This window comes from Arvicanthis niloticus, chromosome 3 (genome assembly GCF_011762505.2).
Source record: "Arvicanthis niloticus isolate mArvNil1 chromosome 3, mArvNil1.pat.X, whole genome shotgun sequence".
Lineage (NCBI taxonomy): Eukaryota > Metazoa > Chordata > Mammalia > Rodentia > Muridae > Arvicanthis > Arvicanthis niloticus.
The window spans coordinates 41,264,058-41,290,191 of record NC_047660.1 but is presented as its reverse complement, the minus strand read 5'-3'; the positions used below and the strand labels follow the sequence as shown (position 1 = coordinate 41,290,191).

At 39.7% G+C, this 26,134-nt stretch overlaps 1 protein-coding gene across 2 annotated transcripts in view; it reads left to right on the top strand.

The window, feature by feature from the left end:
• Positions 1–26,134, top strand: part of Vwa8 (von Willebrand factor A domain containing 8) — a 320,110-nt gene that overhangs the window by 71,111 nt on the left and 222,865 nt on the right. For both annotated transcript variants that reach the window (XM_034497994.2, XM_076930688.1), the window contains 7 exons: positions 148–312; positions 1,237–1,286; positions 1,849–1,957; positions 3,772–3,876; positions 14,152–14,283; positions 16,347–16,481; positions 16,564–16,641. In XM_034497994.2, the coding sequence (XP_034353885.1) occupies positions 148–312; positions 1,237–1,286; positions 1,849–1,957; positions 3,772–3,876; positions 14,152–14,283; positions 16,347–16,481; positions 16,564–16,641 (774 nt within the window). The remainder of the gene's footprint in view (positions 1–147; positions 313–1,236; positions 1,287–1,848; positions 1,958–3,771; positions 3,877–14,151; positions 14,284–16,346; positions 16,482–16,563; positions 16,642–26,134) is intronic.

Here is a 26,134-nt window from a genome sequence, read left to right as displayed (position 1 = left end):
CTCCCAGCTGTCCGAGGCATTGGATCCTCATGTGTTGTGCAGTATTCCTCACCTCTCAGCACTCTTGCCTTTGAAGTCTGTGTCACTGGCTCTGGCAGCTGCAGTCTGCTCACTTCTGCTGTGGTGTTCGATCTCTTACTTTCACAGGATCACAGTAAAGAGGAGCTGGACGCGTGGAAGATTGTCCGCGTCAGCGAGAATTTCCGAGTGATTGCCTTGGGCTTGCCCGTGCCCAGGTACTCTGGGAACCCATTAGACCCCCCTCTCCGTTCTCGGTTTCAAGCCAGAGATATTTATTTTCTACCCTTTCAGGTAAGTATGCCAAGGACACAGTGCTTGAGATGGTTTTTATCTATAATAAGACATTAAGTTCTATATCAATGTTAGTATATTTTTATTTCTGTTTTTACTTATCTTTTAAAAAATTTTTAGGTTGCACAGTCTTTTTTTTTTTTTTTTTTTTTAAAGATTTATCTATTTATTTTATGTACATGAGTACACTATAGCTGTCTTCAGACACACCAGAAGAGGGCATCAGATTCCTTTACAGATGGTTGTGAGCCACCATGTGGTTGCTGGGACTTGAACTCAAGACCTCTGGAAGATCAGTCGGTGTTCTTAACCACTGAGCCATCTCTGCAGCTCCTCTTTTTGTTTTTATTTTATATGGATGAATGTTTTGCCTACATGTATGCCTATGTGACCCACTCATGTGTTTAGTACCTGTGGAGGCTAAAAGAAGGCATCTGATCCCTTGGAACTGAAGTTATAGACAGTTGTGAGCCACCATGGGGTTGCTGGGAATTGCACTTGGCTCCGCGGGAAGAGCAGCCAGTGCTCTTAACTGCTTATCTCTAACTCCCTGCCCTTTTAAAACATTTTTTTAAAAGGATGTTTTCATTTATTTTTATTTATATGAGTACACTGTAGCTGTCTTCAGACCAGAAGAGGGCATTGGATCCCATTACAGATGGTTGTGAGCCACCATATAATTGCTGGGAATTGAACTCAGGACCTCTGGAAGAGCAGTCAGTTTTCTTAACTGCTGAGCCATCTCTCTAGTACCCTCTGACTTTTTTTTTTAAAGGCTGCCTTTCCCTTTATTAAATAGAATATATCATGGAATGCTGTAAATTACAGTGTCTACTTAATTAAAAGTTTGGTTTATTTATAAAGCATTTGTGTTTCAACTGTTGTATTCATTATTCATTGGTTGTATATGTTTCTATTATTTAGGACCAACTAAAACTATTATATTCAGTTGGAGCCAATGTTCCTGCTGAGAAGTAAGTATACTTTATAAATATTGGATGATTAAACATTTAATTTGTTTAAAAATTAAATTTGTTGTTGTTAAACCAAAAAAAAAAAAAAAAAAACCCTGCTTATTAGTTTAGTTTGTTGAGTCTTTCTAGAAGGCTTCCCAGAGACATGCGCATTGAAATGAGTCCAAGAGTCTGAATCGGCCTTTGCAGCCGCGAGTGAAGCGGGGTCCTAAGGATCTCAGTACGAAGTGGGGACTTGAGAGCTGTGCTTTCTTCTCAGCGTTCAAACCCTTTCAGTACCTACACCTCAGCTTTGAGCTTTAGGAAGGTGGGGATGCAGCTTACCTGATGAACTTAGACCAGATTGTAAAGTACTCACATATTATGATAGGTTAAAGGAATTGTCTAGGTAGTCAGTCAGTTTCTGAATTTTTAATGGGATATGATATGAACTGTGGTTCTTTAGGAATTTATAGTATATTTTGTGGTTTTTAGATTAATGAAATCAGCCTAACTATGTTCAACATAATGTACATTTTACATGTTAAAGTTATCAAATACAATTTGAACATTGTCCCTCTAGGATTTCTCAGCTCTTGTCCTTTGCGACAACCCTCTGTTCCCAAGAATCCTCTACACTTGGGCTTCCAGACTTTCCCTTAGATAGTCTGCCAGAGGCAGTTCAAATCCTGGTAAGTATAAAATAATTGAACGGCAGATGCATATATTCAAATGTGGCAAAGGCAAATTGAAGCTTATCATTAGAGATTGGTTACTTGAGCTGTCTTGTCATTTTCTTCTATAAAAGGCCTGAGATGGATGTGTGCACTGGAACAAACTGTGCCTTCTTGGTCTCTGGGGAGCTTGCAGTTTTAAAGGGAGAGGTAGAAATGCAGCCTTCTGAAGGTTCCAGGGGAAAGACAGCTTCTGGCTGATCAAAGAATAGATACACCATAGGGAAAGAGATGGCTAAGTTGACCCAGCCTGAGGCAAGGCAGCTGAACTTTCCCACCCTAGCTTCCAGGAGTCACTGGTTAGTGGTTATCCTAAAGGACAAGGTTTCTAGGTGCTGGAAGGTCTCCCAACTTGTCAAAAAAGATGGCTCCAGGAGCCTAATGGCAGCTTTTATTTGCAAGATTTTTGTAAGTGTGGGAAGGGATAGGAAGCTGGCCCACATGTAGAGACATAAGAGCAGACCTGAATACATTTGCAGGGAACACAGTTGTTTTCTCAAAGCATGTGGTGTCCTGTCTGGAATGATGGGAAAGCCTTTAGGGCAGAGGGCACATACAGAATGTTCAGTCACAGATGGGCCTGGAATGTTTGCAGAATGAGAACAAGTTGTAGAACTATGTGTTTGTGGTAGAGACAGAGGTTAGAACCCTACCGTGAGTTATTTTGTTGATGAGTAAGCCTGCTTGGGTTTTATGGTGAGGGAGGAACGGCCCACCAAAGGTTGTGAAGTAGATGGAGTGTGATGTGATCATTTTATGTTAATGGAGATACCTCTGTTATAGACAGGAGAGTAGGGAGATTCTTGTTCATGGCAGTGAATGGGAGGAGATTGTTGAAACAGAGTGGGACCCTGCCGAGGAAGGCTTTCCCCAGTGTTTGCAGGTAGTCAGACAGTTGGCTTTCCTGTCTAGTGTTTACACTGTGTACATCCGGCATACTTCTTGTTTACTAAATTCTATACGTCTCTTTTCACTTTTCCTCAGTAATTTTTACTTTGAAAATTCTCTAATCTGAAAAAAATAAGTTTAAAAATAGCAAAGCAAACACTAATAGTCTCTTCAATTAGAAGCCCCTGTTGTTAACATATTGCCACCCCTGATTGCATGTGTACCCTTCCACCCCCAATTCCTTCTGAGCTACTTGAAGGTAAAGGCAGTGTTTTCTTAAAGTGCAGCTGCTAAGAATTGGAGCACCCTACATGTCCAGAACATGGCTCCACTGCTCGATGGCTTGTTGGCAGTGGTTCAGGAGAAGGATCTAATAGGCAGTAACTCCCTGAATCGTGTGAACAGACTTGAGTGCAGTACAATTTGGGTGAAGAATTTGAGGCTAACGAACACTTTGTAACTTTGGAGTTATAATTGTGAGGCTTGATGGATATAGACGAGATGAATTCAGATTAATAAAGGATGGAAGTGTGGTGCTTTGAGTGACTGGAGGAAGATGTGTGCTCCTGCAGGAGCAGCAGATCTATAGACTGTAGGGTCCTATGTCAGGTAGCTGAGGGCTTTGATCTAGAACTCCAGAACGAGGCCAGAACTAGATAAAGAAGCATGGGGACCAGCAATCCAGAAGGTGGGAGTGTGTGGCTCTCTCAGGGATATGACGCAGGACAGGAAGAAAAGAAGGCTTTGCTTTTTTATATTGCTGCAAGATACTTTTATTTCTGCTTCGGGGAAAATAAAGCAACTTTAGCATGATATGTACATTTAAGATACGTTGTCTGTGACTGAGCTGTTGCTGACCTCTATATATGTCTGCTCCTAAATAGGATTCCTTTCCCATGATGTCCATTGAACATGCAATCCAGTGGATGTATCCATACACGATTTTACTAGGACACGAAGGGAAGATGGCTGTGGAGGGGGTTTTAAAAGTGAGTATCTGCTTTTCCTTCCTCTCCATCTTCTTCATTTCACATTCCTTTCCATCTTACTATTTTTCTGTACTCCTCTTATTTTTCCTTACCCATCTTTTTTTCTTTGTTTTCTCTTCTCTCCTCTTCTGAGACAAGAAGCATTTGATACCAGTACAAGAAAGCAATGGTGGGAGGCAAACATTCAGGTGTGGGCATGGCTGGGAGATTTGTTATATAGGGCAAATAAACAAGTAGAGCCAACAAAGGGATGGATATGTTCACTGTCGTAGGAGTTAGGTATCCCACTGCTGAAGGAAGATTATGAACACGGAAAAAGGAAGGCATGAAAGGGCCCTGAGCTACTGGCTTGGAAATGGAGATATGAACATGACTCATGTTGGTTTTCAGTGCATACATATCAGAATTGTTTCTCCTGAGAAGATGTGAACAAGTGTCTTCTTGCCCCAGATGGTGATCACACAGCATAATAAGGAAATGATTCCACTCAGATCTAGTTTGGTGTACCAGGGAGTTTAAGCCGAGGTGCTTACAGGAGCCAGGAGAGTTTACATTTGGCCACACTGTGTACTCAGGATTCGTCCTGTGTGTCTAGTGCACAGCTTTGTGAATGCCTTGTGTGCTGCCGCCTGAGAGAGTGCTCATACACTGCTTTGTGAACCTGCTCTCCCTTCTACCAGGGAATGGCAGTGGGCATTCTTGTGAAAGTCTTACGTTGGTGAACACAGTAGCTCTGATTTTAATATGATAGTGGCCATGTCATGGCCAGAGGATAATATTGCCCAATATGCATGAAAAGGTGTGTGTGTGTGTGTGTGTGTGTGTGTTTGTGTTTATACATTTTCTAGCTCTGTGACCTAACAGAGCCTAGAAACTATAATCACACCAAGTGCCTGAAAGTCTAAATCCCACGTCTGCTAATAGGATCTAATTCCTGAGATTAGGGCTGAACTAAAGATTGGTTCAAGAAACAGAAGATGAGATCAAGGAGATTTTCAATAAATGATATTAGCATATCAAAACCACAGAAGAACTCACCGATTTGAACATTAAAAGTAAACAATAATTGATGATAATCCATTGTATATGATAGGTACCCATCCTATTAAAAAATTTAAATATGGAGGATAAGCAACTCTCCTTGTTGCTATAAAATGTGTGCCAACAAATATGGAGGAAATTATAGAATTTGAAAAATCACTATTAGGCCATCATTAGATTGATGGTTGTGTTAGGAAGGTATAAAGTGTGTGTGTGTGTGTGTGTGTGTGTGTGTGTGTGTGTGTGTGTGTACATGTACTTTTGTAACTGAATATTAATGTCATCTCTGAATATCTCCTTATAAAATACTCAGTTGACTTTAAAATAGGAAAGTGATATTTTCATAGTCACTGTCAACATGACCAGGCAGAACAAACTGACATCACATCGGCAGTGTGTGCTTCTTAAGCACTGTGCCGGGAAGAGAGCATCGTTTGTCAGGAATCTGGCTGAGAGCTCTGAGGATTTGAGTTAGACTATGAAGAAAACAGTATAGTCCTGGGCTAAGGGGCACTTTGCAGAAGAAAGACCTGTGTGTTTAAGACTCCTCAGTCATGAAAGACAACGGAAGACCTGACCTGGGTTGAAGGTGACTGAAGAGTGACAACAGCTACATGCCATGTGTCTTTCTGCAAGGTCTTTGGTCACATAGGAACAAGATGGATCAGATAGCATGATTGTATAGATTTCTTATTTTCAAGTTAGATAGTGATTAAATTTGCTAGAGTTCTTACTTTCAGGGAATGGTAAACTCTGATGGTTAAGAGTACGGACTATCATATCTTCTGCTTGCTCTCAACTTGTTGATAGGAAAAAAAAATGAGTTGATTGTACGCATGTATGTGGAGAGGCCAACACATGCTGGAATTGTAACAAGGAACTTGGGTGAAGGTGAAATAAAATTTTTTGTATAATTGTGTCCTTTCATTTTCTGATGTTTGAAATTACTTCAAAATAAAAATTGCAAAATATTTTTAAAAAATCTAACATTTAAAAATTTAAGAACAAATGTGTAATGTAATAAGAAGTTATCATTTACAATGTATTCATAGCCTGGAAGGCATTTTTATAATTATATAGAGTTTATACAATTTTGAAAGGGCTTTTAATATCTTCTCTGGTGTAGTTTTATGATATAAATTTATGTTTTTATTTTTGTCCTCAGTTGCTAATTCTTGGGACATGCTTTTCTTCTAAAATATTTATAGCATAGTTTTTTCATTGTGTGGTTACCAATGCTGAGTTCCAAAAGGCTAAAAATACCCTGTTCTGTTTTGTTAGTATGTATCTATGTGTTGATATTCAGTAGAAAATTAATTGGCTTACTAATTAGCTCCCTCTTTGGAAGGACAGTTTATTTCTCTTTCACATCTGGGTAAAGATGTAGATTTCTCTGTAGTAGTTAAAATGTAAATACTGTCTAGGACCTCCATTATTTAAGGTCTGGATTTGACAGCCTTAAGTATTCTTCGGGTCTTGTTTAGGCAACCGTATTTGTTGAGATTTCATGGTTGCAGCAGCCAGGTCATGACTTTGAAGATATCATGTGGCAGTAGGCATCCTGGCTCTTACGATCTTTCCTTTCCCTCTTCCATGATCTCTGAGCCTTAGATGTTGGGGTTGCATTGTAGATGTGCTGACTGGGGCCCGAGCAGGCACCATAAAGTCATTTATTTTCTGATTTTTGTCCAGTCTTGGATCTCTAATAGCTTCTATCTGTTGCAAAAGGAATCTTTGATGAAGGACAGGAAGTACACACATCTGTTTGTTAACTAGTATTTAGAATGTAGTTAGAAATTATATTGGTGCTGGGCAGTGGTGGCGCACGCCTTTAATCCCAGTGCTTGGGAGGCAGAGGCAGGCGGATTTCTGAGTTTGAGGCCAGCCTGGTCTACAGAGTGAGTTCCAGGACAGCCAGGGCTACACAGAGAAACCCTGTCTCAAAAAACAAAACAAAAACAAAAACAAAGAAATTATATTGGTTTAAGAAAATGGCAATAACAAGTTACTTTACTGTGTCTTTTCCAGACATGGGTAGTTGGCTAAGTTTATAGTACCAAGTATGAATTTTCACCTAGTGAGTGGCCATTTAATTTCAAATTGACAGCTAGTAGTCACCCCCACAACAAAAGTGCCACTATATTGTACCACTGAGCGTATCTTGCTGGGATCGGCTTTATAGCTGGATAGCATAGTTGATTCTTCTCCCTTGTTAGCTTGCATAGCACTTTCAGATACTATGAGAGCTAGTCCTCAGAGAGAAGGCTTCCAGGTGAATTCCAGACCAATTTCTCTAAGTCTTATATTTGAAGTATGTAATGTTTCAGTAATAGAGTCTTACTTTTAAGTTCTGGAAGGCACCAAGGATAATGGCAACAGCCTATATTGTTTTGAGAACCTCTGGGACCTCCCTGACCAACAACTGAAAAGGAAGTTTCCTATGTTTGGGGGGTTTGTTAGTCTATGGCTGTTGGGAGCCTTATAACCCTATGTGGCCTAATTCCACTTAAGCCCCACTCCCACATATGTATATATGTACTATATACAAGTTTTCAAGTAAGCTTATAAAAATGTTTCCATATGTCTTTTTCAGACATCCTCAGTGGTATTTACCCCATCTGTTTCTATGCTGCTGTCTTTCCTTGTGTTTCCCCTTACCCATTTATAGCACTTGTGTCCGGCTACCAACCTTGATGGTTTGAGTGATGATGCTCCCTATAGGTTCATGTGCTCGTTAGTGGAACTGTTTGGTGAGGATTAGGAAGTGTGGCCTTGTTGGAAGAGGTGTTTCATTGGGTTTTGAAGACTCAAGCCATTTCCAGTCAGTTCTCTGCCTCCTGCTTATGGGTCCAGTTGTAAGCTCTCAGCTGTGGCTCTAACAGTCTGCTGCCATACCTTTGCTCTCTTATCATAGACTCTAACCCTTTGGGAGGGCCAGCACCAAATTAACCCTTCTTTCTGTAAGTGCCTTGCCATGATGTTTTGTCATAGCAATAGGACAATAAGATATATGTTTCTAGATGTCCTCCCTGCCTCTATATCTGTTTTCCTGAGTTCTGTGTCTACTTCAGGAGTTGGATTTCTCAAGGAAGCACTAATGCAGCTTCTCTTAGCTTTGACCTTCTTTTTGGCCTTCATGATAAGGGAAGCAGAAATTGGGTTAGTGGTTCATACTACAAACAGAAATCTTCTAACCTTGATAGTAGGTGTTGGAATTACTTTGATAGAGAAGAGAAAGTGTGACTGTGTTTGTCACCTTAATTATCTCACCTGCAAGTTAAATTGCAACTGTAGTTCACCTGAACCTAAGGAGCTGATGCTCACACTGACTTCTCTGCACACACGAGTGAGTACTGAATGTCCTGTCTTAGCAGTGGAGCAGGCCGCACACTGCTGTAGCTCTTTATCCATTTTAGAGGACTCTGACGTATTTGCTACCTTACATTTTTCTCTCTTATTTTTTCAAGGCATATCTTAAACTAATGCTTATGTCTGAACAATATCCTCAAATAGTTTTGATAGGAAATGTAAAAGTTCGTTAAATTTAGATAGAGTTATAATAAAGGAGGACATATCTGTTCTAATAGAACAAGTCAAGAAGGGATGTATTTTCTTTCATAGATATCATAAAAATTAATGAATAGTTGCATTTGAATTTTAATGTAATCATTTAATTAAACTACATTTTAAAGAAAAACCTAGTATGCACTGAAAACGCAGTCAGCTAAAACTCAGAATACTTTTCCTTTCTTCTGAACCAACTATAGAAATGGCTGGAATGACTTCAGTCCCCAGATGGTGCTTGTCACATGATGATCTTGTTCTTAAAACATCCCTGTAGCCATGGAATTACTTCTAGCTTTAGTTAGGACTCTGAAAGAAAGTACTTTCATTCTCATCTTGCCACGCTTTGAGAATGGTGTGTTTGCCTGCAGTTTAGTAACAGATGCATCCAAGCTTCTTCTAACATGTCTTGGCGCTCAGCCCCACTTAAGTAGGGCTCCGTCATAACAATGACTAAATTAGTATGTTTCCTGGGAGATGTAGAAAGGGTGTGCCACTCTTGTTCATTGATAATATAGTCTGAACCATCTCTCTCTGTGTGAAACTTGGAAAGATCTTACATTTAATGTTTTTATCCAGTTCAACAAACATTAATTGAGCATTCATTATTTGGCAAATAATTGTCTACATAGTGACTTCTAGAGATGCAGAAACAGATGCTATCTGATCACTTCTCTTGGAGAATTTACTGTCTGGTTGGGGCAGCAGACACTCGAATAACATTTTAATATGGTGATTTTCTAACACGGTGGCTAAGAAAGGAATGGCTCTGGTAAAAGCAATGGTTCAGTGAAAACAGGAATGCAGTAGGCATGAGAAATGTCTCAGAGGTGGATGACAAGCGTTAGCTGCTAACAGTTAGCATGAGTGGGAGACTGTGCGCATAAGTGAGAGGTCAAGAGAAATGAACCCCACTCCGACAAGTGAGCTGCAGATGCTGTCAGTTAACGCGAGCAAGCAGAGACAGGCGTGTGTGAGGAGGATAGACGGGGTCTCTCTGACTTAGCGCTTTCTAGGTGGCTTTGTCTAGCAGCTTTTAAACTGTAGTTCTATTTCTAGAGCTATTTTGATATGAAAGACAAATGCTTGGTGCTGGTACAGACACTGAATCCAGGTAGGGCTTGGTCGGTGGAGGGTGGGGAGGTGGAGGGGTGGAAGGGTGTTGGGAATGTGGTGGGGGAGGTTCTTGACTGGAGATTTCCCAGCAGCCAATGCAGTTTGTTGTTTTGGGATCCCATGGGTGTTTTTACTGGGCTTTGGGGCCCCTTACCCATGTCAGCAGAGTGTTCAAGGAATAAAAAGAATAAATGCGCAGGAATCATTACTGTGTGAGTGTTAGTTGAATTCATGGGGAATTATCTAATAGGTTCTGGGAGCAAGAAGAAAAGAAAGAAGAAAAACTAGATGCTGAATTCTGGAAACAGCAGCATTTAAGGATTAAGATGAGAACTCTGTAGAGCATTGGGGAGAAAGCTGAGGAAAATCAGTTAGTAGACTGTTATATTAATCCGGTTGAGAAACTGATTATGGGGGCTTTGGCCAACATTTAGGTTGTTTGGAGGTAGAGTCAATATGATTTCCTAAAGACCTGAATACAGGACTGAATCAAGTAATCAAGGATAATTCAAAGCTTTTCGGATTGTGGAATTTTATTGATGAAGTTGAGGATGGAGAGACTGTAGAAAATCAAGATCCCATGTTGAGCATGTTTGATTGAGGTGCATGTTGGATGTCACATGGGATGTCAAAGGGGCTGTGGCAGGCACAGTTCAGCATTTCTTAGATTCACAAGAGAAAAACCAGGAGTTATGAAAATAGATGATTTTCTAAAATTACTTATCTGAATACAATAGAATTATTTTTTAAAATAAGGAAATATACCCAAGTCCTCCTGGAAACAAAAAATTTAAAAGGATCCCATTCCATGATGGTTTTGGTATCCAATCAACTTTGACCTCATTATGGTCTCACATTAACAGATATGAGCTCTATACCATCTGAGTCTGGCATTAATGAATGTTTTTGATGTCTTTCTCTCTCTGGTCCCCCCACTAATGTAGCCTATATTCTATTACATAATTTTGAACACATTAATAATAAGGTCAGATTTACTGATAATAAGTTGGTGTCAAATTAGGAAAAGAAGTCAAAGCACTTCCCCTTGGTTTAATTAAATTGAGAGCAAGCCCAGATTTGGATTCTCGGCTTCTCTTCTACCCATGTCTTTCATTGTCCTTTTCTGTCTCTTGTATGAGTGTGAATCTGTGCCTGCTTAAATGCTATCTTGTGAATCTGTCCCTATGTCTGTGTCTCTGTGTGTGCCCATATGTCTCTCTAACAAAGGACTTTGTACTTGCACTTACTAACAGTACAGAAAGCATCATATCAAGGGAGGAGTGAAGGATAGTTTACAGAGATCTTTAACAGTTTTATAAGAGATGAAGTCATTGACTCCAACTGAACCAAGCTCACCCAGATAGCAGTTTCACAAACATCATTGTTAATAGACTTATCAACTTATATCAACTTATATTAAGCATTTTTGATGGATATGTATTTTATAAGGCCACTTTCACCCTATTTTCTACTTCTAGCTGATGGTTATCATAACACATGTACAAACATGTATTACCTTAGACCAGGGGCATGGAAACGTTCATAATGTAAGATTATAGCAGTGCATTAGCTTAAGTCGTAGAAGTTAATCACATAGGGAATCCAAAGCAAGTAAGGTTGTTCTCTTAAACATAGGTTTAAACATTCTGAGTACACAGTAAGACAGCAGTCGTAAATGATCTGAAGGCATGTTATTTATACATGGCTGTGAGGTTCATCTAAAGTGCCAGTCTCTTGGAATATAAGAGATACCTTTACCATAATGCATACTATATTCTTTCAGTTGATAACTTTTGTTGAATGGTTATCTCCTGATGTTTCCTAGAGTGACGTTGTTGGGAAAATTAAGGAGAACTTTTAGGATAGACTGAGAAGGAAGAGGTGGTAAAAGTAGGAAAAAAATGAGTTTATGAACTTTGGTGGTAGTTTCTAGATTTACCAAGAGCAGTGTTAGTGAAGTAGCCCAGACCAGATGGGTAGACAAGCACCACAGAGACAAGGGAGCTGGACCAGGATGTGCTGCTAGGAAAATGTGTTTGGTGCTGAGCAGAAGCAAAAGATGCTGGGGGTCTACAGTGATGTAAATTCAAGAAGTGTCTGTCTGTTGTAACAAGACACTTAGACTTCTTTATAGGAACAAAGGCCAAAGTTCATGGGTATAGGGTCTGTAGGGCTTGGATTTCTAGAACGTCACTGTACCTTGCTTTGGAGTGATGTAAACATCATTTTACCTCTGGCAAAATGATGATTTTAGTAACTTTCTGTTACTTGCATTAGAACTTTTCTGTCTAATAAGCAGGAAAAATTTTTTTTTGATGAAAAAGTAGATGAGTTTTCAAACAGGATTATTTGATTTTTAAATTTTAGGTACATGAGTATTTTGCTTCCATATCTGATGTGTACTACATGCATGCCTGCAGCCTGTGGTTGCCAGAAAAGGGAACTCAGTTAGAGGGTTGCTAGCTGCCATGTGGGTACTGGGAACTGAATTTGACTTCTCTCCAAGAACAGTCAGTGATTAGTTCTCTCTCCAGCCCTCAAAGTATAGGTGATTTTAAGGATGAAGGGGAAAAATTCCATTTGCATTTTTAAGGATTTATTTATTTATTTATTTATTTATTTATTTAATGTATGTGAATACACTGTCACTATCTTCAGACACACCAGAAGAGGGCGTCAGATCCCATTACAGAAGGTTGTGAGGCACCATGTGGTTGCTGGGAATTGAGCTCAGGAACTCTGGAAGAGCAGTCAGTGCTCTTAACTGCTGAGCCATCTCTCCAGTGCCCCCAATTGGATCTATTTAACCAGCTTTTATTGACCAACCCCTGACTACATCCCATGTTATTCTGGGATCTAGAGACTGCAGAGTGAGTCAAATAGATGCATGTGGTATTTTCCCCAAGGGCTGACATTCTCATAAAGCTGTGTATCTGAAGGCTCTCTTGTGAGAAGAGAGCCACCTGGATTGCCTGCTGATACCCACTTAGATAGGCTCCATTGTTGACTCCTTTGGAGAGTAGCCATGCTTTGAGTAGCTATTGACAGGAAAGCACTGCATAGGAACAGCGACAGGACCACATATTTAGTAGCTGGTGAACTTGGTCTGTACAATTTCTCTTTTTGTGCTCCACAGCCTATACATAAGAAGAAAGAGTATTATTTAGTACAGTGGTTCTCAACCTTCCTAATTCTGTGACCCTTTAATACAGTTCCTTATAATGGTATCACCTCAACCATAAAATTATTTTTTATTGCTACTTTATAACTATGATTTTGCTACTTTTCTGAATTGTTAACAGTAGCTCTGCTTGTAATACAGACTCTGACTTCAGCACTGCATCACTGTCTCTGGAGAGAACATACCTTTAATTCTACCCATTTGTTTTTCTGGACACAATGGCTATTTGGTCTGACTCCGATGCATTTCATCCCTTGGCCGAGCTGTGCTGCTTTCTGTTGGCTTTCCCTTGCAATACTGTGTCACTTCATGAGATCCATGTGTCACTTGCTGCAGTATGGAAGCAGTTTTCATCACACTGTTGTATACTGTGTGGATTTGGTACAGCATTGAATTCCTTTATTATGCTTGCACAAATAATTTTTTTCTTAGGCTTCTGGAAAGGAGTCATTGCCTGTGGGATCTAAGTCTCCAGAATGACGACTTAACTGGACTACTGTTTTTGGATATTAAGTTTGAACATGCTTTTCTTCTGGACACTGTTTTCTGGAGTTCTGTCATTTTTTTTTTTTCAGTAGCAGATGGTTGTTCATGCATGGCCTGCATATATCTTTCATTTTACTGATAATGTTCTAACATGAGTATAAGTTTTTCTGTCTAATATTTTTAAACCCCTCTGTTTTTCATATCCAACAAACCCTATGTATGGGTTTTAATTAATTTCAATTACTATTTCTATGTTTTCACATTTATATTTGCTTTCTGTATTCATTTTTAATATAGTAGCTAGTATAAGTTAGTAGTGTTAGAGTGTTAATAATTGGCTCACATCAAGAAACAATCAATGGTTTTGACCTTTTAAGCCTAATTTTACAAAATTGAGAACTATGTAGAGATGGCACCATGCCAGATACTCTGCAAGACTAATTGTTGAAATTGATTTTAATAGGTTATGCTAGCTACACAAAGTTACTGCTGAATGGTGTCTGAATTCTGTTTTCCTGAATTTAGGGGACACATTAGCAGTTGTCCCCTGACACAGACCTGTTTTAATAAGTGGTTTCTAGAATTGAATAATCCAATTTTAGTAAATTGAAATGTTGAATCATCAAGAAATGTGGATTATGAGCTGTGCCAGCTCGGGAATGGAGAATTTCTATTTTGTATTAGTAGACTTTTGGGGCTATTTTTATATCATGTTTAATTATTGTTCAAGAAGAAAGGTATTAGTAAAAAGTAAAACATTCTCATTAACTTCAAGCCTCTGCTTATATAAATAACATGGAAATAATTTCACTTCTAATTAGATAGGATTCCAGTTATTTAACATTCTGAAACGGAAGGTAAATTACATATCTTTCTGTAACTTACAGCGCTTTGAGCTTCAAGGTTCTGGACACTCCCTGCTTCCTAAGGAGATTGTAAGAGTGGAGTGGATGACTGACAACCACGTCCCCCATGCCCAGGTGACAATTCAGGTCGCAGGAAAAGAGGTGACCATTAAGGTACTTCATCATGGATTATTCATCCTAAACTCTGTCACATGCTGGCCACTCCTGTGGCCCAAGTCAGGCTCTTGCTCCCCTGCCCAGCCTTGGCTCTGCTCTACCTCTCTACAGCCGCCTTCTTGTGGCTGCATCTGTTTGCTGACCCAGAGCTGTTTGGGGAAAGTTCCGGATGTGGAAAGTCTTTTTTCACAAATGTGAAGTTTACCTCTGACATAATCAAGTGTTGATTAACAAAAATGTTTTGTGCTTTGAGTTCTCACTAAGGAATAGTGCTTTCAAATGGATACCCATTGGCAAAGGGAAAACTGGTTCTCTCCATGGAATGTCACAGGGACATCAGCCACACTCCTGGGCAGGCTCCATGCCCAGAAAATAGAAAACAAACTCCATGATATTTGTTTCTTTCTTTTTGTGAGCTCTTTTGCTTGTTTCAACATTTTTTGTTTTATTGGGTTTCTTGTTTGTTTATTTTATTTATTTATTTATTTATTTTTGTCTTGAAAGAGGAAGAACATGAAGTAGGATGGGTAGTGGGTGGGGGGAGGATCTGGGAAGAATTGCAAATGCAAAACATGATAAAAATGTTGTATAAAATTAATAAATATGGAGAAAAAAGAAATAGTGCTTTTAAACAAATTTTCTAGTAGAGACCCCGTCCCAGCTGCAGGAAGCAGTGTGCATGGAAGCTGTGCTGCGGAACACTGTGAGAGAGGGGACGGAGTGGTCCTGGAGCTCCAGCTGCTTGGTTGGAGCTCCATCCTTTTCTTCTAAGCACTGCTGTAAGGGCTCCAGGAACCTCAGGAAACACAGGTTGAAAGGGCTGGGCACAAGGAAGTAGGAAAGAACAAATGTTTGCCTTCTTATAAGTGACTAAGCAAAGTTCTATTGTAGTAATTTTTAAATAGGAATATTAATATTAATCATGTAGCTGTGCTTATTCTTTGAACTAAATATCAGTTATGACTATCATGATCCAGGCTGTCTGTAATTGGATTTAGCAAGTATTTCTCATATAGTAGGGTTTTTTGTTTTTGTTTTATTTGGTTGGTTTTGTATACTAGATTCTTATATGCTAGATATAGGGAGACTGTCTTTTACTCTCTCGAAAAAGAAAAGAAGTGAGTAGTATTGTACGATGCCAATGTAATCTAGTTTTCTGTGCATACACACTGTATAATGGTTAAGTCAGGTCATCTTGGTAAAGACCCTGAAAGCTCATTGCCTCCTGTCCCTCCCAATTAGCCTTTATGTTAGTACTAGACACTTATCTAAACATTAGCCAACATATACATAATATATAAATGTCATATAGTAACCTTCTTACACACATGATTTTTAAGTTCATGTATGAGTTAAAAATAAATTTAATTTAAAAAACATCCCTCTTGGGCAGGAGAGATGGCTCAGTAGTTCGGAGCTCCTGCTGCCCTTCCAGAGGACAGGGTTCAGTTCCCATTACCCATGTCACGTGGCTCACAACCCCCGGGTGCTTTAGCTTCAAGGGATTAGATGTTCTCTTCTAGTCTCTGCAGACACCCCACACAGACACACATACACATATGTGAAAAAATACATTTTAAAATAAATGTCCCTTGAGAAGAAAAGAGCAATCAAGGTCCAAAGCCCAAAGATTCTGGGGAAGGAGAAAAACTAAAAAGCAGAAAGCAGGTGAATTGGAGGAAATATTTGCACAGATAGATACTCGAGAGTGGTGAACTGAGAAAGTGGAGAGGAGCTGGGTATGGCTGTCAGGAAAGAGGAAGAGGTCGGTGGTGAGAGTCTAGTGTGTGGGAGCTTTGAGTTTTGTGCTTATTGCTGGAGTCTAAGAGAAAGTAATGTCATGCTGACTACTGTTTTGGTTTTTTTTAATGACCAGTTAGAAAGAACATGAAAATGACATGTTCTGAACATACCTAATGGTTAGGGACTTCAATATTAGAAGGATGACTATTTGATAAAATAATTGCATAGAGTTGAATTAAAATAAACATATGATAGTAAACTTCCTATTACTTATTCTTTAAAAAACATGAATTTTATCTTTCTTTTTAAATTGACAGGTGCCAGCTGGGACTAGAGCGGTGAAGCAGCCTTGTGTGCCTGAGCGGTTCATTCAGACTGTAAGTCACAAGCAGTTGCTGGCTGAGATGATGCAGTCTCATATGGTGAAGGACATATGTTTAATTGGAGGGAAGGTAAGAATGGCGGCTTCATTGTCAGCCTCCACTCTCAGCTTTGAGTGGACCGTCCCTTACCTGATGGTCTTTCCGTTTGTAGGGCTGTGGGAAAACGGTCATCGCTAAGACCTTTGCTGCTCTCCTAGGATACAGCATAGAGCCCATCATGCTCTACCAGGTACGCCATTGCTTTCGCAGACTTGGCCTGCAAACAAACATGTTTAGCCCATCGGTGCTTCTGACCTGTTGAGCGTTTGTTATAATTTATACTGCAGTAGCATTCAAATTAGAGAGCAGTTATATTTGTTTGAGACTTTTGATAGTGCATTCTAGACCATCTGATGTGTATTCCAAAGTAGGTTCTGCTTTTCAGTAGAGATACATTGTATGAACATGCATCCTCCATACACAATGAATCTATTTGTTAGTGATGGGGAAGCCTAAAGATTGAGTATTCTCTGATGCTGAATTCTATCTTCTGGACATGGCATGGTGCAGTTCTCTTGAGATCAGAACAGCAGACAAGGCAGCATAAGGGCAGGCCACAAGCAACTTCAGAGCACCACTGAGCCCCCCCACCCCAACACAGATGTTTACAGTTCCTGGGTGGGAGACATTTCTTTGTTGGTGTAGCTGCCCACAAGTATGCTGCCATGCTTCTGCAGCTAACCCTCACTCACGGTCATGCGAATCAATCCAATTGCTTCTCCTAGCTTTGCTCTGTTGTTGGTGCCCTATCTGGGGTGAGCAGACTGGGGTGATTGTTCCCATCTCTCCAGAAAAAGGTAATTATTATTACATTATTATAGAAGACATGCTATGTAACATTTTCCCCTTTGCCCACTTGCCCATAGAACTCACTGGAACTAAATATATTCACAGTGTTGTGTAACCATTATCATTTAACATGTTTTACTATATTTGTTTAGTTCTTGTGTGTGTGTGTGTGTGTGTGTGTGTGTGTGTGTGTGTGTGTGTATTTTATATGCATGTGTGGCGTTCATGTGGAGTTCAGAGACAACTTCTGGAGTTGCTTCTCTTCTTCTGCTATGTAGGTCCCAGGTTTTGGACTTCAGTTGGCAGGGTTGGTGGTGGGTCCCTTTACCTGTGGAGTCATCTTACCAGCCACACTTGCTTTGTCTAGGATGACTTCTTTTTCTCCTTTTCCCCTCTTTCTTCTTCCCCTCCTCCTCCTTATCCTTCTTCTTCTTTTGAATAGAAACTCTAATTCCAATAATCAATAACACCCAAGTTCCATTCTTACCTATATCTTGATCACCTCTATTTTACTTTCTTCCTATCTTTGTAAGTTTGCTTATTTTTAGCTACTTCATAAAAATGAAATTAGATGCCTTTTGTTATTTTCTGTGTAGTTTACTGAATTTACATTGTGTCCATATTTACGCTTGGAGCATGTAGCAGAAACTCACTCATCTTCATGGCTGAATAGTATTGCTACACACACAATATCGTTACCTCTTCCTCTGGTCACAGAACTTGCATGGTTCTAGTTTCCAGTTAGTTATGAGTCTTGTTATGGGGTTGCTGCTGTCAGTCCTGTTAGGTTATTCACGGACATTGATCTTTAGATTCTTGGGTGTCTGCTCCCCACCGCAGCTGTGCAGGTTCACATCCCACAGCTGTGTGTAAGAGTTTCGGTCCTCCCATGTCATTATCAAGGGCCATTTCACCGTTTGGTTCTGTCTTATAATGGCCATCCTACTGGTGTAAAATGGCAATACAATGTATGTTTGATTTGTATTCCCCAATGACTGAGGTGTTGAACAACCAATAAAGGTCTCATACCTGGGAGAGGCTGATTTTCCTTCTCCTGGCAGTTATTAGTTGCTTATAGTTCTTTGTGTTGGTATGAGTTCCCCTTCCAGGGTAACATCCATTGATATTGCTATTGTTCCAGTCTTGTTTCTAGGAGAGATACTGCAGACTTCCTGGTATCCTGGCTCTCACAGTCTTTCTGTTCCCTCTTCCTCAATGTTGTCTGAGCAGAGACGCAGGGGCTATGATGTTGATATATCCACTGGGGCTTGCTGCCCATAGTCTGTTGAGTTGTGATTTTCTATGATAGTCTCCATTTGCTGTAAAGAGAAGCTTCTTTGATGAAGGTGACTTACCTGTGGGTATAAAGATAAGTAAGGGGTTATTAGAATCTAGCAAACTGGCAGCAGTAGGTTCTTTTCTTAGGTCTGACTTCACTACCCCCAGGTAGATGGCTAAGGTTCCAGTACCAGAAATTATTTCCTTCCTGTTGAGTTGGACCTGAAGTCCAATTGAACAACTGTTGGTTGCCCCTGACATGTGGGTGCCACTTCTTGAACCTTCATGCATATATCCTGCCATGCTGGTAATTGTCATGGTTTGTGAGTGTTCCAGCTGGGAACACTGAACCTGGAACCATCTAAGCTAGACCATAGGAAACAGGCTTGAAGCTCAATTCAGCTTAAGTCATCCAAGTCATGTGCCCTAAGTGTATGCTGTCTTCAGCTGTAGGCCCACCCTCAACCCCTGATACCATAGGTACCACTCTTCTGTAAAGTGGATGTAGAATCTGTTCTCAAATCTGTGATTGGCAGATGCTTTTCTCATGCTATGGATTTCCTTTTCTCCTTGGTAGTTGTGTACTTTCATGCACAACAGTCTTTCATTGTTCAGTTAAAGTTTAATGATCATTTTCTTTTACTGCTCATGCTTTTAATGTTATGTTCAATAAATCACTGCCAAGTCCAAGGATGTGAGTTTTCCTATTTCACCTAAGAATTTTACTACTTTAGGTCTTAAATTTGAGCCTCTAATTAATTTTGAAAAAACCTATATATCATATTAGGTAGGGTACAACTTTGATCTTTTCCAGGTAAGTTGAGCATTTTCCAGAACCAGTATTTAAAAGACCTGTTTTCCCCATGTTAAATAATTGCATCATTTTTATTAGGGTCAGTTAATCAGATGCACAAGGGTTTCCTTCCAAGACCTCTGTCCATAGCCCTGTGTGTGCACCTGGTCATGCTCCAGTATCACACATTGCTCAATTGCTTGTGGTCTCACAATGGTCTGTGAGACCTTCATCTGCTGTTCTTTCCCTCGGTCACTTGATTACTCAAGATTCCTTGAAATTTTATGATAGGTTTAAATGGATTTTCTGTTTCTGTTTTTGAAGATGAGATGAAGATTTTGAGAGAAGTGCTGATTCTGTAGGTGATGAGATTGAGATTTTGAGAGAAGCACTGATTCTGTGGGTTAGTTTGGTTAGTTTAGTAAATCCTCCAGGCAATTGAACAGAATTCCTTTTCATTTATTTATGTTTTCCTTTATTTCTTTACAGTTTTTGTGTATGAATCTTTTATCTCACTTATGAGTTATTTTAAACTGTCTTTACATGGACTGTTTTAGTGGGTTATATATTGTATATTTATGCTTCTTATTTTTTAATGGAAAGTGTGTAGCTGATTTCTTAGAGTGAAATCCCTAGGCTCCCCACCTTAATTTTGTATTGTGTTTTGTTTTTGGAGATGGGCCTCATTCATGTAGTTTGGGTTGTCCTTAAACTCACAGAGATCTGCCTGTCTCTGCCTCCCAAGTACAGGGAATAAAACCCTGTGCCATTTTGCTCAGCTTTAAAATATTTTTTGTAGTGCTCTCTCCTCGCACATTTTTCCTGATGTTCTTTGATGCTTTGATCTTTGGTTGTACCAATGTTGGCAGTGTCCTGCATAAGTGTTCTATCTTCATTCTTTCACTAGGTTTTGATGAGAAGGTGATATCCTTTACTTTTAGGGCAGCATTTGTGTCTTTTGCTTATTTAATTATACTTCATAATTATTTCTTTTTAATTTTTATTATATGTGTATGGGTGTTTTACGTGCATGTATGTCTGTACTCTCTAAGTGTACCTGGTGCTAGCAGAGGCAGAAGAGGGCATCGAATACTTTGGAACTGACCTTATAGACAGTTGTGAGGTGTCGTGTAGGTGGTGAGAATCAAACCTGGGTTTTCTGGAAAAGCAGCCATTGTGCTTAACTGCTAAACCATCTTGAAAGCCCTATAATTTAATAATTTCTCATACTAAATATATTTAAAGTGTTCTTGGGTTTGGAAGATGGCTCACGAGGTGAAATGTTGGTCTTACAAATCCAACTGCCTGTGTTCACTCCTTGGAGCCTACCTGAAAAGTCTGTTTTGAGCCAGCTTGGAGTAAGCCTCCCAGTGACAGAGATGTGCATCAGCACGGTGGGAGAGGAGAACTGACTCCTGAAGCCGTTGTCTAAAATTCCATATGTGTCCTGTGGAATATACGTGCAGGCATACATGCCACATACAGTCAGCTATAACATGGACTTAAAGCATCCTTGTTTCTGCAAAGTGACATTTGAAGCTGTTAATAGTGATGTTTGGTAGAACATTTTGTGAGATGCTCCCAATACAAGTGATAGTGTTGAAGATTCCTTTCATGTACTTTAAAGTACTTTGTCCCTATCCTATTATGAGTTGACCAGATTCTCTGCTATTTTATATAGTTATCATTTTCCTAGTTCAATGAAGACAGCTAAATGTAGAGGGCAAAATAAGATAAAGGTCATTAAAATAATCTGATGGACAAATTCAAAAGATTTAATATTTTCTGCAAATCTCCATAATCTTGAGAGAGAGAGATGAAGATACATATATGTATAAGAAATGAATTTAAGCTAAGATAAAGAGATTAAAATTAGCAGGGATAACTGTGCTGCTTCAGATGCTTGTTCGTCCGCCATATCCATTCACAACTCACCACAGAGACCATTTGAGAATCTCGTCTCATCATCTCACCACCCTGACCCATCACCCTTCTAGTTAGTTTACAATAAAAATGATTCATTACTAAATACTGAGGGAAGACGAAATTGATATACTTTGTGATACATGACTATAAATAATTAGATCACAAGACATTTTTAGGAAGACATATTTTTTTTTTCCTTTTAAAGAATCTATTTTTATTGTTTGAGATTATAATTACACAGTTTCCCCCTTTCTCCCTCCAAACTCTCCCATATACCCCTCCTTGTTCTCTTTTATTATCAATTGTGCATGTTTATGCACATATATATTTCAGTGGGTATAACACTACTTGTGTATATATTTTCTGGGCTGACCATTTGGTACTGGATAACTAACTGGTGTGCTTTTCCATAGGGAAGACTGTTTCTCCCACTCTCAGCATTCCTTAGGTGCCTGTGATCCCGTTGTGTAGGGGTGAGACATCCTGGTCCTTCCCGTCCACTTGAGCATGTCTGTTGGTGTCATTCTGTTCAGTTCATGTTTGAGCTATCATTGGTGAGACTTTATGGAGTCCCTCACATTACCAGGAGTCAGAATCCCACAGTGAACTCCTGATCCTCTCTGGCTCTTACATTGTTTCAAACTTTGTAATATTTATAAAAGTGTCAACATTTTTTAACTTTAAAATAAAACTCCTGTTCTAATAAAGCCGGAAATACTTTACAGACCTTATGGGTTTTTCCAAACACTGCTTTCTGTATCAGTTTGCACTGATAGTTTTACACTTCTGTCTAAACTGTGAAACTTATCTTTGCTTTATTTTGCTGTCCACTTGAAAAGAACCAAACAACACATTACATATATGATTTCTAATAATTTAGGTCTCTTAATTATACTGGAAAGCCACTCAAAGTATCCTATTATTGAAGTATTACCTTAACATGTGAAAGAATTAGTTTTAGAATCTGAGAACACATTTTTATATAGTTTTGGAGTGTGACAATAATCTCATAAAAATATAGTAATGTTATTTGCTTTCCTGTTCAGTTTGTTGATGGATAGAAAGTTGCAACTTTTAAAGTGGATAACAGGTTATTCTGTTTCTTAATACACTTCTTGTGCTGGATAGTTTTATGTCAACTTGACACAAGCTAGAGTAATTTTGGAGGAGGTAATTTCAATTGAAAAACTCTCCCCAACTGACATGGAGGAAACTGTGATGCATTTTTCAATTGATTGTTAATGTGGTATGGTCCAGTCCACAGTGGGTGGTGCCATCCCTACGCTGGTGTTTCTGGGCTCTATAAGATAGCAGGCTGAGTAAGCCATGAAGAGTAAGTAGCTAGTAAATGGCACACATGGCCTCTGTATCAGTTCTCACCTCCATGTTTCTATCTTGAGTTCCTGCCCAGACCTTCCTGCATGATAGACTACAGATGTAAGATAAAAGAAACCTTTCTTCCCCAAGTTGATTTTGGTATTGGTGTTTTGTCACAGCAATAGAAACTCTAACTAAAAAATTGGTGTCCAGATCATGGGTTGTTGCTGTGACAGGCCTAAATGTGTTTTGGGGAAGAACAGTGGTGGCATTTGAAGCTTTGAATTAGATGGAAAAGACATCTAGTGCTCAGAACTCAGTAGACTGCTGTGCAGGAGCTTGGAAGGCAAGTATGTTAAGAACAGTGCAGACTTTGGAGGCCTGACTTGTGAAGTTTCAGAGTTCTTTAAATCCTATTAGGACAGTTGAATATTCTGAATTAAGAATCTGTGGCTCACTGGGTAGTGGTGGCTCATGCCTTTAATCCCAGCACTCTGGAGGCAGAGACAGCTGGATCTCTGAGTTTGAGGCCAGCCTGGTCTAGAGAGCGAGTTTCAAGAGTACCAAAGCTGAAACCCTGTCTCAAAAAAAAAAAAAAAAAAAAAAAAACCTGTGTGCTCCCCTCAGTGTCAGCACACAGAAACTGGTCCAGAGAGAGCCAAACTTGTATGTACCTCTTGCTGGCAGCCAAACTTGGAAACAAGGGTTTCCCAGGTAATACTGGCACAAAGGGGTTATGGAGACTGAGGTGTGGTACCATGTGGCAAAGATTAAATTCCCTAAGTGTCAGGCGGTTATTGGTGAAGTTACAGCCCAGTTACAGGAAGCACTCGAGCATCTTAGAGATGCCAGTACCATGGGACAATCACCAAGCATCTGTGGTGTGGAGCCAGCCTGAGCCTAGGGGACAGCTGTGTGTGCTTGGGGCAGTAGAGCTGGAGGAGTGGAGCCGTGCCAGGGTCCCTTGGAGTCTAGAGGTCCTGAGGGGGTCCCGGATGTCAACTACTGAACCTGTTAACTTACTTTTATTTTACATCCCAACCTCAATTTCCTCTTCCTTCTCTCCTCACAGTCCCTTCCCACCTTTCTCTTCCCCTCCACACGCCCTCCTTCAACCCACTCTTCCTCTGTTTCTCCTCAGAAAAGGGCCAGCCTCTAATAGATATCAACCAGCCATGCATATCAAGTTGCATTAAGACTTGGCACCTCTTCTTCTATTAAGGCTAGAGAAGAAAACCCAGTAGGGCAGAAGGGTCCCAAAGGCAGACAGCAGAATCAGAGACATCTCCTGGTCCCACTGTTAGCAGTTCCATAAGAAGACCAGAAACACTGAACTTTGTACACTCTTGAATTTTGGTTTTACTTTGGTCTGATTGTGACTATGCCCTGGTTCTTCCCACTTTGAATGACAAAATAACTTATTTTTTATTTTATAGGAGCACTCAGGTTGCTTAAAAGCACTCAGATTGTTTAAAAGATTTTGAACTTTTGAAGATATTTTGAAATTTTATAGAGACTTTGGAGTTTTACATAGAATATTTTAGAGAGAATTTTAAGATTTTAGGGAAACTTGGGATATTTTAGAGACTAGGATTTGGGAGGGGGCGGAGGCTTTGAACATTCGAAGAGACTTTAGATATTTTAGAGAGACTGAACTTCTAAAGATCATGGGACTTTCGAAGTTGGAATGTTTTGTATTGTGATATTAATCCTATGAGATCTTGGGGATGAACAAAAAGAAAAGAAATACGACTTAATGGTGCTGTGTTTGTCTAATCAAGTTATACAGGGGCCAATCATGCTGGCTAGTTTTATATCAACTTGACATAAGCTAAAGTAATTTTGGCAGAAGAAACATAGTTGAGAAAATGCCCTACCTCTAGATTGGCCTATGGATAAGTCTATGAGGCCTTTTTAAAAAAAATTTGATTGTTCATGATGCAGGAGGGCCCAGCTCACACTGGGCAGTGCCACTCCTGGGCTGATAGTCTTGGGTTCTATAAGAAAGCAGGCTGAGCAAGCCACCAGGAGCAAGCCAGTGGGCAGCAGTCCTTCATGGAGTCTATATCAGTTCCTACTCCAGGTGTGTACCTTGAGTTCCTGCCCTGCCTTCCCTGGATGATGGATGGACTACCAAGTATAAGATGAAATAAACCCTTTTCTCCCCAAGTTTATTGATGTCAAGAAAGCAGGAATCCTAACTTAAGACATATTTGACTTGTGTCTTAGTTAGGATTTTACTGCTGTGTACAGACACCATGACCAAGGCAACTCTTGTAAGGACAACATTTAATTGGGACTGGCTTACAGGCTCAGAGGTTTAGACCATTATTATCAAGGAAGGAGCATTGCAGCATCCAGGCAGGCATGGTGCAGGAATAGCTGAGAATTAGGAGAAGACTGGCTAACAGGGAGCTAGGATGAGAGTCTTAAATCCCATGCCCATAGTGACACACTTCCTCCAACAAGGCCACACCTACTCCAACAAGGCCACACCTCCTAATAGTACCCCTCCCCTTCTCCCCCCCCAGCCAAGCATATTCAAACTACCAGACCTTGTGAAGCCAGCCTTTGTTTCTATGGCAGAATGTCATTTAGTCATGATTTATCAATCCTTTCTCTCTGAAACCCATCATAACTGAATGGCATAGGTTTCTCCTGATGAATATTTGCCTATGATTTGCATATACTTCGCTGACTTTAGAAATTTATTTTAGAGAAAGCAAACCCATCACATATTTTGGCTTCCCAGTGTGTGTGTTAATCTTCAGAGGACATCCATGGGCAGAACAGTGGCTGGAAGTGGAATGTGGGAAGGAATGGAGAAATAGTAAAACTTAACCTGCTTGAACTTGCTGCTTTCGCTGTGCAGGGCAGCCTGCAGTGAGCTGCTTCAAAATCAGTGCTGTGTATTTTGCTAATTCCAATCAAATAATTTTCATGCTAGAAATTAAGCTCCTGAGATCAAGCATAAAAATTTGCCTTTAGTTTCATATTTTAAATAAATTTCATTGATCTTTTGGGACAGATGATGAATTTGAGAGACTAAAGAATCAATTTGTTTTTGTAATTAATGGGAACATTTCAGAGGTCTGGCCTAATAAGAAGAGCTGAATAGGAGCAAGTGAGGACCCACCATCTGTTTCTATAGAGACGAAGACATCCTGTTGTTTGTATCTGCGCAAAGGCGCACTTAATCCATGAGTTTTGCTGTACTCGTGATGACTATTTTTATAACTAGTTTCATGTGAAGTCAGAGGAAAATGGGGTTTTAACAGATCTGTGGCAGTACATAAACGATATTTCATACTAGCCTGTGAAATCTCAAGTCACTTGTCCTGTGTGTTAGGGCAGAATCTTTCAAATTTTTTTCTTTGACGGTTTTGAGGCAGTGAGTTTATAGTGTGAAGAAATGCTTGTTGTTCTTTTACTTCCCAGCTAGAAAGCTAGATTTTTTTGTTTTGTTTTTTTTATTTTTAACATTGTTGTACATGCACTGGGTTTGAGCTCTCCTTTTCCTAGATGCTAGTTGGATTAAAGACTAAATTAAGTCAAATTAGAATTTTAAGGGGCATACATC